At 43.8% G+C, this 18,896-nt stretch overlaps 1 protein-coding gene across 9 annotated transcripts in view; it reads right to left on the reverse strand.

The window, feature by feature from the left end:
• Positions 1-1,256: 1,256 nt before the first annotated feature.
• The window catches only part of ADCY2 (adenylate cyclase 2), a 315,360-nt gene continuing 297,720 nt past the window's right edge, over positions 1,257-18,896 (reverse strand). For all 9 annotated transcript variants that reach the window (XM_032957514.2, XM_032957515.2, XM_032957519.2 and 6 more), the window contains one exon: positions 1,257-17,381. In XM_032957514.2, coding sequence (XP_032813405.1) covers positions 17,229-17,381 — 153 coding nt within the window. In that variant the 3' untranslated portion in view covers positions 1,257-17,228. The remainder of the gene's footprint in view (positions 17,382-18,896) is intronic.

An 18,896-nucleotide genomic window follows, 5' to 3' on the forward strand; every position in this document is an offset into this window, starting at 1 on the left:
GTGCTGTTAGTAACACCAATGAAGACAGCCACGGCACACGAGGGGGTAGGTGGCCAACACCACGGTCGGCCGCCTTTGTCTCCCAAGTGGTGATGTTTACACGCCACAACAGGTACTGCTGTTGGCCTTGAGCAAGGATCGAACTCGAGTCGGCGCTTTCACAGTCCAATGTGCTAACCGCTACACTATCGCTTCCCACACACTCACACTTTCACACACACACACACATCCGCACACATGCAAACACTCACTCCCAGAGCCAGACCGACTCATTACATCTCGCGGAGGATCGCTCCTCTGAACAAAATAGTTCCGAGGTTTAGTTTGTAATTGCTGTGTCGCGTTTTAAGTAAATGTTTTCTCTTCATGGAAGCTGGTTCGTAAGTACAGGTGTTCGTAAGTCTGACGTTCGTAAGTCGAAGACTATTGGTATGTCTTAGCTCATTACGAAAAACAACCATTACATATATTTAAGGACGCACGAGTTAAAAACAATATACTATTAATATGATTTTTTACAATAACATTTTAAAAACTAAAACTATTGTTTGGGATTCTCATGTTGTCTGGAACACTGTTCCGGTATTATTTAAACACCGTTAGAACTAATTGCAACTTAAATGCATTGCTTGAGCGCCATCGGTCTGTGTGTCTGTACAACATAATAAGACAAAAATCGCGAAGAAACAACACACCTGAGATGATAAATACCAAAGACCAAAACGATTTGAAGCTTAAATTAAATCGCGACCTTAAATTATGACGAATCAAATCGGGGGGTGGCGGGGGGGATTAACACATGGCAGCTGTCCAACACTTCAGCATGGAGACACGTTCACTTTGCAACGTCGAGTGTTAAAGCGGGACACACTTGAAATAGTTTGAGTGGACTGAAGGTGCGAGGGAAGCACAACAAACTAAACTCAAAAAGCAGTCATAAAGAAATTATTTTTCAATGTAGACGATTTAAAATTGCACAGCTCCAGTGGCTTCCTAATATCGGAAGGAAGAGCGTTCCAGACGGCCGCAGAAGCGCATCTGATGGCGCGCACGCGTGATACGGTGACCGCCTTCGTTCGATAGCCAACCAAAAGCCGCCGCTGCGAGAATGACCGATAGCTGGAACTGGGCTGGCAAATCCATTATTTCACTCAGTTATAATTAACGACGAAAGAGCCATAAATAAAATAAAACGAACACGCCGATACCTTTCAGAATTCCAAAATTCAATCAGTTTGAGGTCTTGGCTACACGGCTCATGTGGCATGGGTATTTATTATTGCAATACAGTGAACAAAATTCCATACACTGTGCCGCACAGAGTTTATAATAACATAAAAAAACATGGCATATATACACTTACATACGTATAGTGTCATAGCACGTACTAGCTGCAATACATCATACCGTGTATATATTAGCGAACTGTAAGAAACCATCACTGTGCACCCGTGGTTATATAGCCGACGACAAGAAAGGAAATCAGGAAAAAAGTGATCTACTCTTCATTAAGACAAATTATTGCATTTATTTCAAAGTACGCTTTTTATGGTTAATTCGCGTCAAATAATTTAAAGCTGACACGTCAAGATTACGAGTTGAATGATACGCTGTGGAAGAAAAAAAACCCAGCAATTGTACACTTTAGTGACATATATGGTTTAATTTCAACAATAACATGTATATATTTTACTGATAAAACCACATGTACTGTTTTAAGTGATATACGTGATAGCTGCAACTTACGTCTAATTTTGTAAGCAACATGAAACGTAGCCGTCATGAATACTGAAAGCAATGAATCACGAACAATTGTAAGAAATGTTTTGGTAATTAACGCATGTTTTCTTTCAAACAAAAAACTTCCAAGTAATGTTTTTGGCTGCATCACCAATTATATCCCCATTGTTACTATCGTTGGCATGCTGTTCGGTGTTATTGTCGTGTTCAAGCAACGTTGTTCTGGAACTCCTTCAAGCATAAAATCAGAGCATCATGTCACGTGAGGAAACAACAGCCGACGGAAAAGATGGAAACGTGTAACTACGGAGATTCTCGGAGTCACCTCAACGGAGTCCTTTACCCAAATGCCATAAAGCACTTGCTCTGTGGAGCGTGAGCCGGTGGGGCGCATGCCAAAGTCATCCAGACGCGAATGTGAATTTACGAATATGCTACTCACGTATTCTACAAGGCCCTGAATGGCGTTGCTCCATCGTAACCTAAAGGGGTCCCTGCTTTCCTGCTCCGCATCCGCACGCGACCTTTCGGCAGACTCTGGACCCTTGCCAGTTCCTAGCACGCGACTTCGATCCCTGGCAGAATTTCTGCTCCAGCGCTCTAGAACCGTGGGATTCTTTACCCCAATGGCTGGCATCGAGAGATTCGGTTACCCCTTGATTTTTTTAAAAAAATGTCATCGTAAAAAAACATTTCACTGACACCCTTTTTAAATGGATTGGGGTTTTTGCGGGGTATTTTTTGCCGCATTCATTGTTTTATTATTGTAATTGTATTGTTTTGTGATTGTAGAGCACGTTTTTTTTCTTAAAGGTGCTCTACAAAATAATGAATATTGTAATGATGGAAACATCCAACACTGACTTTCACGGATGCGATTCAGGAAAATTGGCTAACACTTTGAGGAGCCACGGTGAGGCACTCAGTGAGACGATTCTATTCGGACAATGGTTGATCAGGAGTACGCGAGTACAGCCACACAACATAATTATACATCCTATTGAGTAATGTACTCCATTAATTGTGGCAATCGCCTGATGATGCTGGTTGTAACGACCAGTGAAACGTCGTACTCGGTTGTAAATGTTGCGGGTTTACCTTCCAACACACCGGTGTGTTGAAGTAGTAACTAATTATGAGACCTCCTTTGCCAGTAACAAGATATAGGAATAGGTTTTACCCTTTTAACTGGCACAAAAACTGACACCTTTATTCAAGACATGTTTGCAATAACCACAACACAAGCAGTCAAAATGCAAACAAAAAAGACAACTCTGATAATAATATGCACTGTCCTTGAATTTGATTGGTCCACACCCGAGACAGCTTTTCTTAGAGCCTAGTCTCCATTGGTGTTGGACCAGAAGACGCCAAAAGGCGTACAACTCAAAAACAGCACACTATCAGAGTATTGAGGGCTCGGGGTGAGCATTTACATTATGAGACCTCCTTTGCCAGTAACAAGATATAGGAATAGGTTTTACCCTTTTAACTGGCACAAAAACTGACACCTTTATTCAAGACATCATGTTTGCAATAACCACAACACAAGCAGTAATTTTGACTGCTTGAATAAAGGTGTCAGTTTTTGTGGCAGTTAAAAGGGTAAAACCTATTCCTATAGTAACTAATTGTCGCGTTTTATTCACGTGACAAACCTTACTAATTGGCTGTGTCAGGTCGAGGTGGGTGAACGACATATTTACGCGACCGAATCCAAAGGACGTTATAATTCCTATAGAATTACTGCTACTGGGTCAGGGCTGCCATGAGCAAGCCAACAGTACCCACTGCTGGCCACTTTGACATTTACATTTGATAGAATGTACAGATTCTAGATTTGAAGCTTTCGTGACTGCAAGGATCCATAGAATGTACGGAATTTGCCCGCTTTAAGCTCCATTCAAAGCTAACAATGTTATTCCTTCAGTATGCAAAATAACGAAGTGCTTAGTTGAACATCCAATTGACATCAGTTTTAAATGACATGAAAGTCTGTTATTGTATTTGAACATGAGAACAATAATTACAGAGCAAAATGTGTAAATAGTCGTATCATTAACATGTTTTGCCGAATTGATCAATATTTTTAGTCAAGACATTTAAAATTATTTTGAATGCATGACACATGGCGGTGAATTTCAACTGCTTAGAAAAATGTAAGAGGACAGGGACATTGATTTGGCATAACACACCAAGTAACAGAGCGATTGATGTACATGTATCGTCGAATATACGCCATTTGGTTAAGGACGTTAATTTATGTATCGCGTAACAGTTGCAAATAAACGTGTCACAAGTTGAGGAAATTAACCTAACGATCGTCAAAGTGTAGCTCATTTGCACTGTTGTGTCCCCTCGGCCACAGAGGTCCCATGTGACACCTTAAACGTTTAATTTGTCCGATTTCAAGAACGGTTGTAGATCTTATATACGTCATAGCTTGTGCATAAACATGCAATTAAAAGCAATTGCTTCACAACAGAGATCACACAAAATGACACGCAGAGATGTTGTCCTTTGCGGATGTATCAAGGAAGATTGAGCGTGCATTCTTAATGCTCCTTCGCTGAGACAATGGGCCAATCGGAAAAGCGAAGTTAACAGTCCTGCCACCAGATGGAGTAAGCATCATTTAACAAACAGAGCACCTGCTTAGATATGTCAATATATTGTGGTGTGTGCAGTATTCGGCGAATTATAAGATGCTCCAGAAAGTAATGTGCCACCCAAATGAGTCAATAAAGTTAAACAAATGTGTTCACACACACAACAGATTATAGAATGCAGCCCCAGCATTTACTTACAATACAGAGAACATGTTAATCTGATAATGCAGAAAAAACGGTATATATATACCTGTTTTACAATATAGTTTCATGAACTTGACCATCAAGCTTGAGCGCCAAAAACACACGCAAGTTCAATTAATTAGCACTTGGCAGCAAAACGTCGTGTGGAATGGGATTCATTCTGACTAATTCTGTTGGAAGTCAACGGGCACCACATGCTTCCAGGAACTGTTTCAATGTGCAGGAGAAGCACAGCAGGGGAGGGGGGGGGGGTGTGTCTCCCTATGTCATCGCTGCTCAAGTTGGACGAGGTGTGGGGCGTTAGCAGGATTGTTCTTTCTGTCAACTTATCCACGAGTGGACGGGGAAGGAAGTAAACATCAACTGCGTTCTCTTGACAGGTGTTGGCATTGCCACTCAGCTGTGAAGCGAATGCGACTTCAAAGACAGGGAATGGATGTTGTTTCTCGATGGATCGGAACGCCAAAGGCTCGTGATACCGTAATCCAAGGATGCTGGCAAGAAATGTCCCATATTGTAGCCGCACACCCCGAGCTAGAAATGCCCTGATAGTGGCATTGTCTTTGTGCTGTTCGCCTTTTGGCATTCTCTGGTCTAACACTTTGAGACTAGGCTCTAAAGAAAGCTGTCTCTGGTGTGGACCAATCAGTTTCAAAGACAATGCAAATATTATCAGAGCATGTTTTTTGTTTGCATGTTCACCACAAGTATATGTGGTTAATGCAGACAAGATTCCTTGCAAAAATTTATTTTCGGTGTTTTAACATCGTAACACCTGTTTTATTACTAAAAGGGGTAAAACCTATTATATCTCATTCCAAGCCTGTTCTGAATACTGATGTTGAAATATTCTTAGTTGTGTAACTGCCGTCTGTAGCATAATCACTCAAACAATATTTCAAATGCAACAAAATCTCGTGCACGTGCAGACAGGTTTGTATACGATACCTGTCTCAAGCCACTGTTCAGGTTAAAACGCAATGAGACTGCTGGTATGGCCATACGGAAGTGTTCTTGACTAATTTTCAGAGGGGGGCCACTTTCGCTGATAAGACATCAGTGTGCGGGCCGCCACACATTTGAAACCATTGGGGTTTGACAGCACAATGGGGTGCGTCAGGGGCCGCCGGTGGCCTGCGGGCCTTGCAATGAAGAACACTGCCAGAAGGAGGGACTGGTTTGTCATACAGAATAAAATGAGTCTACATCTCCTCTTACATGAGCATTCAGACTGGCAGTCTTCCCATTTTATTGCCTTGAGCCAATGGTGGAAAATTCCACTTTTACATTGGTGGGAGAGAGCCTCTCCATCATGGGCTGACTGCAAACAACATGGCATTCATAATAGAGGTTTTTGAGTTAGATCGCGTAAATATATTAATGTGTCGTTAAAAACAGCCACCACCCGACACAACCAACTAGTAAGACTGTGTCGGGTGGTGGCGGGTTTTAACGACACATTTATATATTTACGCGATCTAACCCAAAAACCTCTATTACGGATGATATTGGTCGCGAAAGCCGACGTGTTAAACTAACATGGTCTTCATTAAATGGACGAATCAGCCACCCGACTGGGATAGAAGTCATGAACTTCCGATTGCAAGTTAATATATCTAACCACAGCGACGAATGGCTGCGTAGTTCTAGGGGGATATATTGATCTTCCTTCCGCGTTTCAATCCCTGAATCAACTGAGTCCCATTCATTTAGGGTACGATTCGACACGTTGCCAACATCCCACAAGATGACTTTTACCGGGAGGGCACTGCCCAGACCTGACCAATGACTGAATTTCCCGCTGACTTCTGACCAAAAGCATTCAGGTTTTGCCAATATTCCATTCCCATTGCAAACGAATCGTGGCGAGTATTCGGGCTAGTCTCTGGACAAAGAACTGCAATGTAAAACATTTATTTGTGCAGGTTGGCAGCAGTAACACAGTGGTGTTGGAACAAATAATGCAGTCTCTAAATATAGGTAGTCTACAGAATGATGAAATCAAGTGAATCCTGCCTCAGTCGTAAAATGGTTCTGCCCATTCTCAAATGTCTGCTTTGTGTACATCTCCTTGTGGCTAAAACAGACGTTACATCCATGTGCTATGGGCAGCGAATCAAGGATTCAATTCCCTTAACATAGAAACATTCTAAACAATATTAATCCATAATCTCTTATGCACGATACTGCAATCGCATGTAATCACAAAACGAGGCATTTATATGAATCAGACTGTTGTTTCTTGTGGGTGATACATTTGGCAGCAGTGGTGCGCTATTAGCGCCACCATCCGAGTGTGATTCTCAGCCACATAGAAATTTTTGAAACTACGCGATATCTGAACTGGTCCTGCCCACTGCACCCTTTCACCCCCCCCCCCCATCTCTCATGACCGATACAATGTGGGGAGGCCGGTTGGGTTAAATTATGGTGATGTCAGTGACGGCTTTCAACATTTGAAGTTTCACCTTGAAACGAAGTGACATCGATTGGTAATTCAAATACAAAACAGGTTTCCTAAAGTACTGTTATAATTTATAATAATTTGATAGCCAGCCCATTATCCCACTGGAGTTGATCAGGTACACACTATTGGTTGAGACGTAAACAGTGGTTGGCCTTATAGAGAAAGCTGTGTCCAACATGACATCTGTGAAATACTGGACATTATTGAAATACTTTACATATGTGAAAAAGAGCTTTATAGCTCATCGGATTATCCAGTATGAATAAATAATTATTCTGATAGTTCTGGACTTTCCATCACTGGCACGTGGGCCACCAATAGCTATGAGTACTTGGCCAATGCTCAATTGAGATTGGAGAGACTTTGTGGTATGGAGTTATTTATGTATTCACCAGAACAGAAAAAAATTGTGACTAAATCCTGACATGTAATTTGTTGAGCTATATAAGCCCCAAGGTGAAATTGGAAGAAAAAAACATCGACAAGAATTGTTCGAACTGGTCAACCTTGGAATATAAATAAAGACTGTAATAAATGCATTGTTATTCTGCAAATTAATTTATCTGATTTAGAACTAATATTCCTGATGGATATATTGTAATACATTAGTTTAATTTAAAATCTAAATAACCTATAAACTAATTTCATTTTACCAAGTAAGGCCCACTGAGCTATTTATCTCTTTTTCAGAAGCAACCTGGCCACAAATGATGAGGTCAACTAATTGGCTTATCGTGTGGAAATGTATAGCAGCCAAATACTCTAAACGCATGTTTCTAAATATGGAGGGAATAATCGGAGGAGCCGTAGAAAAATACACGCGACCACGGGGAGAGATACATGCAAATGAAAAATAAACAGGCGTCAGGGTCGGAATCGAACACCACAACCTCCTGTATACCAGGCGAGGTAGTTAACATCTCGCCACCGTGACAGTTAATGGTAACGGGAACTCTTTTTCATTCTCATGATAACACTGTTGTCATGGATTTAGATTCACATGACTTGGTCAATATTCAAATGATTTCCATACACAGAGTGAACATGACTTGTGCAGATGGGAAAATTTGACCAGTAATCAAATCAGTGCAATTTAATTGTGAAGTTTAATTACCAGCATGCAATGACTGAGTGTCTGCAATGCTGCAGTAACTATTATCGTAATTGCTCTGTAATTGCTTTTTCTTTTCCTCAAGGGCTTCACGATGGTAATAAATAGGAAAAAGAATATCCAATTTAATATTGATTGCAGCACTGTATATTAATGTAATGCATTTAACTTTGGCGATTGATGCTTGAAATGAGAGCGAATATATGCCGATGAGAATCATATTGTTATATCATTTTGCTCTTTTGTCAATTTCTACCCAAGATGTGTCCAGGAACTTGCCATTTTCAAAATCCATGACAGAAAATATCATCTACATAATAGAATGACCTCGAGTTGTTTTTTTTTACTGGCCTTTATCTGATGTCTATTTCATAATCAATAAAATACAAAGTTGTTTTGGCTATGCAGACAAGACAATGGTACCAGCATTCACTTAAACAGTAGTGCCTTTCACTGTATGGTAGCTGATCTATCTTGCCAGCTCTGCCTTCAGAATTGGGCGATATCACAAATGGACCCTTGCCGAGTGGTACAGCGCTAGATTGCGGCTTTGTCATCGGAAGGTTGGGAACTCAAATTCTGGTTCGTGGTCGACACAGCCCAATCAGCCCTCTGGAGTTGATGAAATTAGTACGACATTGTGGGAAGGTCAATAGTGGTTGTCTTATTCCATCAGAATGTGGAATTTCCACTACTGATGCAGGGTTGTAAACAGGAGATGAGCAAAAACCTCAGGCTCCATTGAGTAGGAATCCACTTTTAACTTTTTTTATAATGACAAGTGATCACATGATTCGAGATAGGTATGGGCAACCTGCACTATTATTAAGCATTTAAGTGTGTAATTGGATTACTGTTACTTGGTACGTAGCGGGTGATTATTTTTATTATTATTATAATTGGATTACTGTTACTTGGTACGTAGCGGGTGATTATTTTTATTATTATTAATTTATTATTAATTTAAACTAATGGGAACAGCAATTCAAAGGACAGATATGACCGTGTAAACAGCTTGGGGTAATATGGGGGCAGCAGAAGCAGCCACTTCCTATATATCGAGATAGAAAGCCTGCAAATAAATTTATATGGTTAAAATCCACGTATAGTATGTTAGCATCAATGAGTTCGCTTTTAAAAATACCAATTGTGTAACATCACTGAGGGTTTTGAGCACTGAGACAACTGCTTCCCAAAGCTGAACGTCACATTGCTTAGAACATAATTGGCATGCACCACAATACCTCGCTGATCTCGTCAAGGAGCATGAAGCATCACGCTAACTCCGCTTATCCTCGCAGTGGTTTATGGCTGGGCCATCGAGCAAAGACGGTCACCGCATCGCGCCCTTTCAGATGCGCTGGAGCTATGCACTTTTACATCTAGATTCAAAACCCATTTCTTTTGAACTGCCTTTTTGTGTTTGGTTTGTTGTCCTTCCCTCACACCTCCGATGCGCACGTTTGGCTATGTACGGTGCAAAAGAAGTTCAACATACACACATTGTGGGGTTGGAGATTAACTGCAAACACAAATACCACTTTGTGAGGAAGTCAACAGGAGATATTGTGGGCCCTGCCATGGGAATCTGGATCCTCCCTCAACAGCTCGAGTAAGCTAATAGTGATGGTGTCAGCACTGTTGTTTGTTTAAGCAGGGAACATATTGGATATTGATTGACAGTGTATCCTCCAATTGAAGCCAGCGTTCCCGTAAAAATGACTATGAAACAACGCGATGATTCGCTTTGATCGTGAATTTTGAAATATCATCCCATGCTGTTGTTTGGGTTTCGTCTTCATTTAATTTCAGTGCAATGTTACGAATATTGCGGGGGCAAACTTGTGTCCCGCCCCGTTACGCAACACAATCGATGGCTACGATCGAATGCGGACGAGGAAATTGTAGCCAACAAGACAGGAAGCGCTGTCGCACTTGCGTTGCTTGCCGACCCCTTCACGTGGAGATGTCGGGGAGTGGGGGAGGAAGCAAGGCGAGGGCAATGCGTTAAATCCCAGGTGGGTGGGTGGGGGCGGGGGGGGGTGCAATTTAAACAATGCAACGATACGGGCACGGGCAAGTGCTCAACACCGCGACGCAACACGACTGCGGAACGACATCCGTGGGGCTCGCCACGCACACGAGGCAGACGCGCGCAGGCACTCCGCCCATCGGCGAACGCCACGTGTGGACACTTCGGGCCTGGCGCTCGGGAGCCGAGCGCGATGCCCAACGGTGTAACTATTTTTATTTATTTGAGCAAGTAAGACCCGCTGAGATATACAGCTCTTTTTTTTTTCAGAAGCAACCTGGCCACAAGTAATCGCTCGAGGAAATGGCTCATCATGTGAAAATGTAGAGCAACCCAAATACTCTGAAAGCTTACGATGCATGTTTCTAAATGTGGAGGGAAATACCGGAGGACCCGGAGAAAAAAAAATCTACGCGACCACGAGGAGAGGAACATGCACACTCCAAATACACAGCAGGCGTCAGGGTCGGGATTGAACCCACGTCCTCCTGTATAGCAGGCGAGGTAGTAAACATCTCCTAGCCACCGCGGTTACCTTGTGTTCGCACTGCTCTCAAGGAGGTGTGCGTTTAGTAAGTACATCCTGAGACACGCTTGCAGGAGGGCACCCCTGCTTTTGGGAAGTTTGGCCATTTCCTTTTTAAGAATGCATCACCACTGAAGAGATTAAAGCCTCTATTGATAGAGATGGCGAGTGGCTGACACGGCGGAGATCCTGGGTTTGAAGTTGGGTTTCTACCCATGACTGTACTGTATTCTCAGGTGTTGCGAGTTGGTGGTCTCTACCAAGTCCCAAATGGAATTTTCGCTAAATATTTAAGTTTTGAGGATTAAAATGCTTAGTTTCCCTGCGATGCGATTAATATTTTATTTAGCAGGCTGTGTAGGACAGTGATCCCCCTGGTGTCTGGACTGTAAATAACTTGATGGCATCTCAGAAGTAGTTGTGTGATATCTCCATCCACAGGCAATTGTATGCCCTGCTCTGCAGGAGCTCTGAATGAATACTTTGATGCCAAAAGCACATTTTGAGAAAAATAGATGAATGTTTGTTAAGTAAAAAAAAACTTTCAATAATGAGACATAACATGTTTTTTTAACAAACACTTTTCTTGAACAAATTAAACTTAGCTATTGACAGATAACATTTATCTGGCACGACAAATTTTGAGTCACATTGAATGTCTCATTGCGGCATCATGTTGCAGCAATTTCAATAAATAGAAATAGAGTATGTTGTTTTTTGTTTGCATTCTGACTACAAGTATTGTGGTTAATGCAGACATGATTCCTCGTAAAAAAAAAGAATTGTTGCCAGAAAAAAGGGGAAAAAACCTATTCTCATAAATAGAAATACTTTTTTTTTAATTAGCCATTATTCAAGAAAGCCCGCAATGAGAGGAGGGGTCCTGTATTGCCATGATTGACCAATTCCCGTTTAAACAGTGCCTCACCGTTGCAGGAAAGGAAGGTACCAGAGAAAACCTAATGCCAGGAGAAGACACGAGACTTCATTCCCGATCTACTGGTTTGGTAAAAATGAAGTTTCATGCAAAATCCATTGTTGCGCGTCCCTAGACCACCTCGGGTGTTTTAAGTGTATGCGACCGGTTAGGTGTGAAATAAAATAAAATGATGGCCTTGGCAAGCACGGCAGTGCGTGCAGGGGCACGCGTGCCACACTCCTCTACTTACGAACGAGTTAGGTTCCAGAGGTCTGTTCGTAAGTCGATTTGTTCGTAAGTCCAACTTCACTCCTGTTGATTCCAAACAAGTTGTACGCCGTGTACACTAAACACGAGGAATGACTTTAAAATCTCCTGTAGATGCCACTACCGCCATCTATAGCGCAGCGGTTGAACTTACGACTCTCTGTCCGAACAGGCAACTTGACATACAGACAGGTTTGTTCGCATCTCTGAACGTTCGTAAGTCAGATGTTTATAAGTAGAGGAGTCACTCTAAAGTGGCCAGCAGGTGGGAGGGAGTACACGATGTTGTTGACCTATCTGTATAGAGTTTTTGAGTGTCATGCCTCATGTGTGAATGTTCTCTGCGCACCCCCAAAATGCAAACACAAAAAACAGTAAAGAAATGGCTAAAATATGCCAATAAAGACTCATGAGAAAAGAGTATTGCGATTCAGCTGTGCGTTTCTAGACACGTACATACATAACCCTCGTTATTTTTGTACAGAAGACCCCCTTTAAGTTGCTGACCAGAATCTTGCAGTCAGCAGTAGTGTAGTGTCGTTATCAATGCACTCACAGACAATGCATTGTTATGAACGACGTCAACCTACCACTCACTCGGGAAGACCACGCTGAGTCACAGAGCAGTGGTCAGCCCCGGCTTGGGTTATCGGTTCTTCAATAAGAGATCATCAGTGTGTTGAGGGCTGCCACACATTTGAAATCATTGGGGGTTTGACAGCACAATGATGGGGGGGGGGGGGTGTTTTCACATCTGCGTATTGTCTGGGGGGGCCGAACTAAAGGCCACCAGGCGCCCGACTGGCCCGCAGGCCTTGCGATGTAGGACACTGGCCTAATGGTTCAGCAGTTGTTTTGGGTGTCGGCGATTGGATTAGTAACTCAAACGTGTAAATGGCGAGAAACCCAATCACAACAGAAACAACAATGCAGGCTGGAAGCGAATAAATACGACTCACACATACTCTTTGGTTCTATTCGGTAAAGTCAGGTAGGTGACTTTACCTACGTGACTTTACTGAATAGAACCAAAGAGTATGGATCCTTGCAGTCACGAAAGCTTCAAATCCAGAACGACTCACACAGGCGCGCAGCGCACGTGCAAAAGCTCTCAGCCTTATGGCTCTACAGTGGTGATGAGTCCCAACGGGGATGAAATCGCACTACGTTCCCATTGGAATGGCCACAACATCTCAGACTCTTTCAGTTGGTGGTCTAAATTACAAAAAATGGCTTTTGTGTGTTGTTATATCTGATTAGCCGCCATGGTGGCGATATGTTAACTACCTCGCCTGGTATAGAGGTCGTGGGTTCGATCCGACCCTGACGCCTGCATATTTGGAGTTTGCACGTTTTCCCCGTGGTCGCGAATTTTCTCCGGATCCTCCAGTTTTTCCCTCCACGTTAAAAAAACACGTGCGTTTAGAGTATTTGGCTGCTATAAATTCCCACGTGATAAGCCACTTCGTTGAGCTATCATTTGTGGCCAGGTCGCTTCTGAAAAAAAGCTGTACAATATAGCTCATTGGGGCCTTACCTGGTAAAATAAAAATGAGTTGAAGTTTTAGTTGCGTTTGATTGTTGCTGTTTTTATTTAAACGCAACACACCGATGTCCTTCACAGTCGTTCCATTATACCCGACCTGGCCTCCGATGTCAACGTCGGTGGTTTGTGTCACTCGGCGCATTGGCCATCTTGTCAATCCACTGCTGGATGAAGGCCTCCCCCAGGCCCTGCAGGTCCTGCAGATTATTTGCCTACACTTCACCACACTGGCAAGTTCGGTTGATGAGGATGGACAGAATAGTCCTGTAGTCACTGAAGTACAGAACAACACTGGTCCCTGCTGCCCATCCACGTATCTCTGCAGTCCTATGACTATACGTCCGTGCATGGTGGTCACCCATCCAAGCACTATCGAGGATAAAGCCTGCTTAGCTCGTTTGTGCAATTCTAGAATTTCAATGTTTGTATTCGTCACAAATATTCCTTAACAAAAGACAAATTATTACGTCAAATTAGATGTCACTTGGCAAAATAAAGAAAACTGTGAACTTCCACTTGAGAGCCCCTGACTTATATCACAATGTTGGCATATGTGAAGGCTTAAGCCGTTTAGTAACAACAATTATCCACGTGATGATCACTCTTCCACACCTCCGAACAATGCGTCCCATTGTTTAAATATGTCCAAATTAAGATTTTTTAAAATTATTATTTAAGAGGGCACAACGGGTATTCCACACAGTGTACCATGTTAAGCCTACCGAGTGACTTCAGGGGTAGTTCTGCGATGTCGTTTTCTACGGGCCGTTCGCTGGTGTGATGCGATGCTCTGTTGATTGTGCGAGTTCCAAATGAAACAGTTGCTTTGTGATGTAATACCAAGATAACAAAATGGAATATAACTGGTGATGAAAGTGCTAATATTTGTGTGCATACCTCATCAGCATCACAAGAACACGTCTGTTCAATCATAGAATACCGATGAGCACGGATGGTACAACTGCAAACATAGTAAACCAACGCGCATGTGCCTTGTTCTAGTGTCCGAGAGTACTCGCTACAACGTATAAATCTATTACCAACATCTAAAACACAGGTGGTTACATTGTTTATTTCAATGCCATGAACGCCCGCTTAGTTCCGCACTTACGCCTGATTTTGAACGCCACGTGGTATGTATGTACATAATCACCCGCGCGATGCTCGTTTTACGCAGCTTTTACGCCTATCACAAATGGAGGTCGGCAACTCCCGCCTCTCAGGTCGTACACAGCCCAGTTCCGTCTCTCCCCCGTCGCATAAATCCATGCCGTTCACTCGCGATGTGATCAACGAGCATCACCGTAGGACACACTCTGTTGAAGGGATCAAAAATGGAAAGACTGACCCTGAGGCCGCAGACCTACATTTTTACTAATCCCTGGCCTGCAGGTTTATTTTCCCCTCGTTGCACACGAACGTTTACTTTAGTGCTGCGAAATTAAATGGGGTCATGATAAACAGGACGGTGACAATGTGTGCGCGTCGTCGAGGCTTCCGCACAGCTGGATGAACATCGGTTTGCATTTGCAGCCGGTGGTGTGTTGACCCCTGCTGCAAGAGCCGCTCTCTCTCTCTCTCGTGTCCGGGTTTCGGAAGCGATTTTTACACGAACGGATGTTCAGTCTCGTGATTGGCTTTCGGGTTCATGATTTCACGATAACAATAATGCATCAACAGGTTTGCACAATACATTTGCATGAATGGTATTCCAATGCAATGGGATTCACTCTGCATTGTTTGCAGACCGCTGTCAGTTCTGCGAGGGCTACATATGTCACTGCAAGCACTTCAAATTCTATGCGGTAGTAAAGCACGATAGCCCGTGAGCCCAGACCAGCTTATTTCATCTGATGTGGCATAACTTTACTGGTTTCAATTTGTTCACGTGGCCAATAAGAGTGAATTATGCGATAACCACTTGAAATTAGAGAGTTCAGCAATTCATCCACTCTCATTGTCCGTATAAAATAAATCTGTACGACTAAAGTTTTGCTACCTTGGGTGGCACCGATTGTTGCTCTGGCCTACAGACTATAAATCGTGCAGCAAATGCAGGCGATTTACATCCAGGTGTTCTCAGGCAGCATCTTCCACAATCAAAACACAAGACAACGCAGAGATCCCCCGTATAGCCTGAGCAGACTTTTGGGGCGAATGCTGTTAGCGGGCACCTATGAAGGCCGGCACGACACACAAGGGCGTGGGTAGCCAGCACTACGCCCGGCCGCCTTTGTCTTTCTAGTTACGATGCTTAACGCACCAGGTACTCATTTGAGGCTGAGTCGACCTAGGGGAGGCCCAGGACCAGTTCAGGTGATCGTCACTGGTGTTGGCTGTGAACGGGAATCAAACTAGGATCACTGGGTTCACAGCTCAGCGCGCTAACCGCTGCACTGCCGCTCCCCAAACAAAACACGCGCGCGCGCACACACAGACACGATTATTGTATACGCACGGGCGGGTTATGCATGAAATCTCACGACACATTATGAATCAATAACTTATTCTTAGTGCATCAAACATGATACTGTACACTCTAACTGTGATCAAAGGACAACATAATAAAGCAAAGAATACAACTCTTAACATCGCTTCAATAAAGCAGCTGGGCAGTTTGGCAAACACTTTCCTGCGCGGATTCCTCAAATGCGCTGGTTCGAAATGAGCAAAACAAAAAAAAAGAGACTTGTGCGGCAGTGAAGAAAGTTCCTTTTCAGTCGCAATGTTCTTCATCTTAAACGCTCAGTGGATTTAAAAACGAAAGAAGGTCGTGAATAAAACAATGCGACAGATGTCACAATTGAACTTCTGTTGAACGGCAAAAAGCAGCTGTTTACACTTTTCTTTTTAAGGGAACACAAAACCGTGGATTGCGTCACCTCTCCTGATTTTGAAGTCGGTCGTCATCGGGTCACGAAGAGGCAACGTTCCACCAAAAGGAGTTTCTCAGAGCATTCTTTTTTCTAATATTTAGTCGCCCATGTCATAAAAAGTTCAAGTCCAGATTAGCAGCTTTAATAAAAACAGAAAAGGTACCTTTAAAAAAAGGCTTTTGTTAGAAATTGCATACAAACTATTACTCGTTAAGTGTATGGGCATTGTCTTGGATTTATGCACTGCAGCTCATCCCTCTGGACTTGATAAAGTGAGTACCACTTTGTTGGATATCAACAGTGGTTTTGCTATGCTTTTCTTATCGAGAGACATGCCCCTGCCATAGGAATGTCGAATTTCTACAACTGCCTTTGGGGGCCACCAATGCAGATCTGCACTTGCCCAACGTTCATTGGAGTGGGGGAGACACTTTGATAAAACTTTCTGTAGAATCAGACAATTCTTCGTTTGTAACTTTGAGCACATCCATCAGTCCCGGGACAGCTTTTTAAGAGGCTAATGAGGAGAAAGATCCAGTTCATTTCACTGCCACGGAAAAACGGTCAGATGTAATCACCTAATGAGATCAATCTTTTAGACTACACGAACCTGCTGGGAGCTTGGAGCAGGCGGGTGCTGGTGTTGCAGCCATCTGTCCACACCCCTCTCTTCGTCTTCAATCTTGCCAGGGACATGGATGCAATATACGGCGGATCAGTACATCGGAGGGCAACGCTTGTTCACGGACGCCTGGAGGAGAACGGAGCCTTGAGCGCGACCGCATTCGTTCCGCTCGCCGAAGACAGTGGGAGGCAAGAGTGGCGCAAGCACCGTAACCCTTCAGTGCGGACGCTGCCAAGTTATCGCGATGCCCGTCCGACACGCTGGATCCTCCGCGTGATCCTCAGTGCGGAGTGCTGACGAGGGGACTCAGCAGATGACGTTGCCTTGCGAGAGCGAGCGAGTCATCTCCGTGACGACAAAGAAGGTCTTGAGCTCTCCCTTGCCCTTCACCTTGATCATGCCGCGGCACTGGCAGTTGTAGCCGAGCGTCTGCAGGATGTCGCTCGTCTCCTCCGTGACCTGCACGCGCGCGCGCGCGCGCAGACACGCGCCGCGGCGACGCGGGGGTTAACGGGTTCGAGCGGGGTGGTGACGCGCGAGCCGACACGCACGCATCGCTCACGCCGCTGCAAAGTATCAGAATCGGACAATTAATTTATACCGGAGGAAAATCCGATGAGCTACAAAGCTCTTTTTTTTCCACAGATGTGCAGGAGGGGCGGGTAAGAACATTACAACGAACAATACAAAAACACGATAGGAGTGCAGAGTATAGGAAAGGTAGACTGTGGCCTCGCGAGATTGCTGTGGCGGCAGGGGCGATGCTGCCACAGGAATCTCTAAGCTGCATAGACCACTGCCAATGGAATTACATAGCTGGCCCTGTGTTGCCACTGGGGACGGCCACTGCCGTCAGTGCACGTGCCAGCGTGTGGAGATCGCACGAGCAATACATTGTCGCAACGCTCTTCCACACTACGCACTGATATTTCACACCGCCGGTTAGCACGGTTGGCTACCTACGGTGCGAAAGAAGTTCAACATACATACATGAAGCGCTGTTGGCTTGGAACTCAGAACATTTCTCGTGAGCCTTCAACCTTTTTTTCTAATGGGCTAAATAAAAAAAAAATCAAAGAATTGCGAGTAAATATTTGCCAATGTTATTGAGGCTCCTCAATTCTTTGGGGAGCGACTTTTCCATTCTTTATCAATGTTTGGCTATTGCATGCCTGGAATTACATTTGAGAAGGCAGAAAGAGGGACGCGTGGATTCGAGATTTTAAAACATCATTCAAAACGTTGCAGAAAGATGGACTTGGGCGAGACGTCGCCTAGAAGAAGGGATGATGCCTGATGGTCAAGAACAGAGGTTGAGTGGCAGCCAAGCAACGGGACGCATCGGAGACAACGTCCACCAATGGGGACCTTTTTACCAGTATAAAAAAATGATGTAAAAATAATAGGCTTTATCCCTTACTGGCAACAAACAAAGGAGGTGTTCAGATTTCAGATGTTCAATCATCAAATAGATGTACATTGCAAGGCATCAAATCTGCATTAGTCACACATACTCGTGGCAAAGCATGCAGCAAACATACTCTGATAATGTATGCATTGTCTTGGAAACTGATTGGCCTACGCCAGAGACAGCCGTCTTTTATGGCCTTGTCTAACCAGTGTTAGACCAGAGAATGGCAAAAGGCGAACAGTACAAAGGCAATGCAAGTACCAAAGCATTAATAGCTCAGGTTGAGCAATTATATATTATCAGAGCATGTTTGTCCACAAATGTTAGGAATGATTAAATCAGCTCCTGTGTAGGTGCTCATATTCCCTGCCACTTTCCGCCCCTCCGCTCCTTCCCGCCCCTCCCCTGCCCATTCGGGACCCCTACGTGTGCCCTCTGTTACGGTCACTCATTCCTCGGCCCTTGCACTGCCCCTTGACATCTAAAATGTTCGTTACCGCTGTTTAAACTACGTAAAGCGCCTTCAGCTAAGGAGCTCTAAATTAATCTAAAATAAGGTAAGA

This window comes from Petromyzon marinus, chromosome 20 (assembly GCF_048934315.1).
Source record: "Petromyzon marinus isolate PM22_M1 ecotype Great Lakes invasive population chromosome 20, UKy_Petmar_22M1.pri1.0, whole genome shotgun sequence".
Lineage (NCBI taxonomy): Eukaryota > Metazoa > Chordata > Hyperoartia > Petromyzontiformes > Petromyzontidae > Petromyzon > Petromyzon marinus.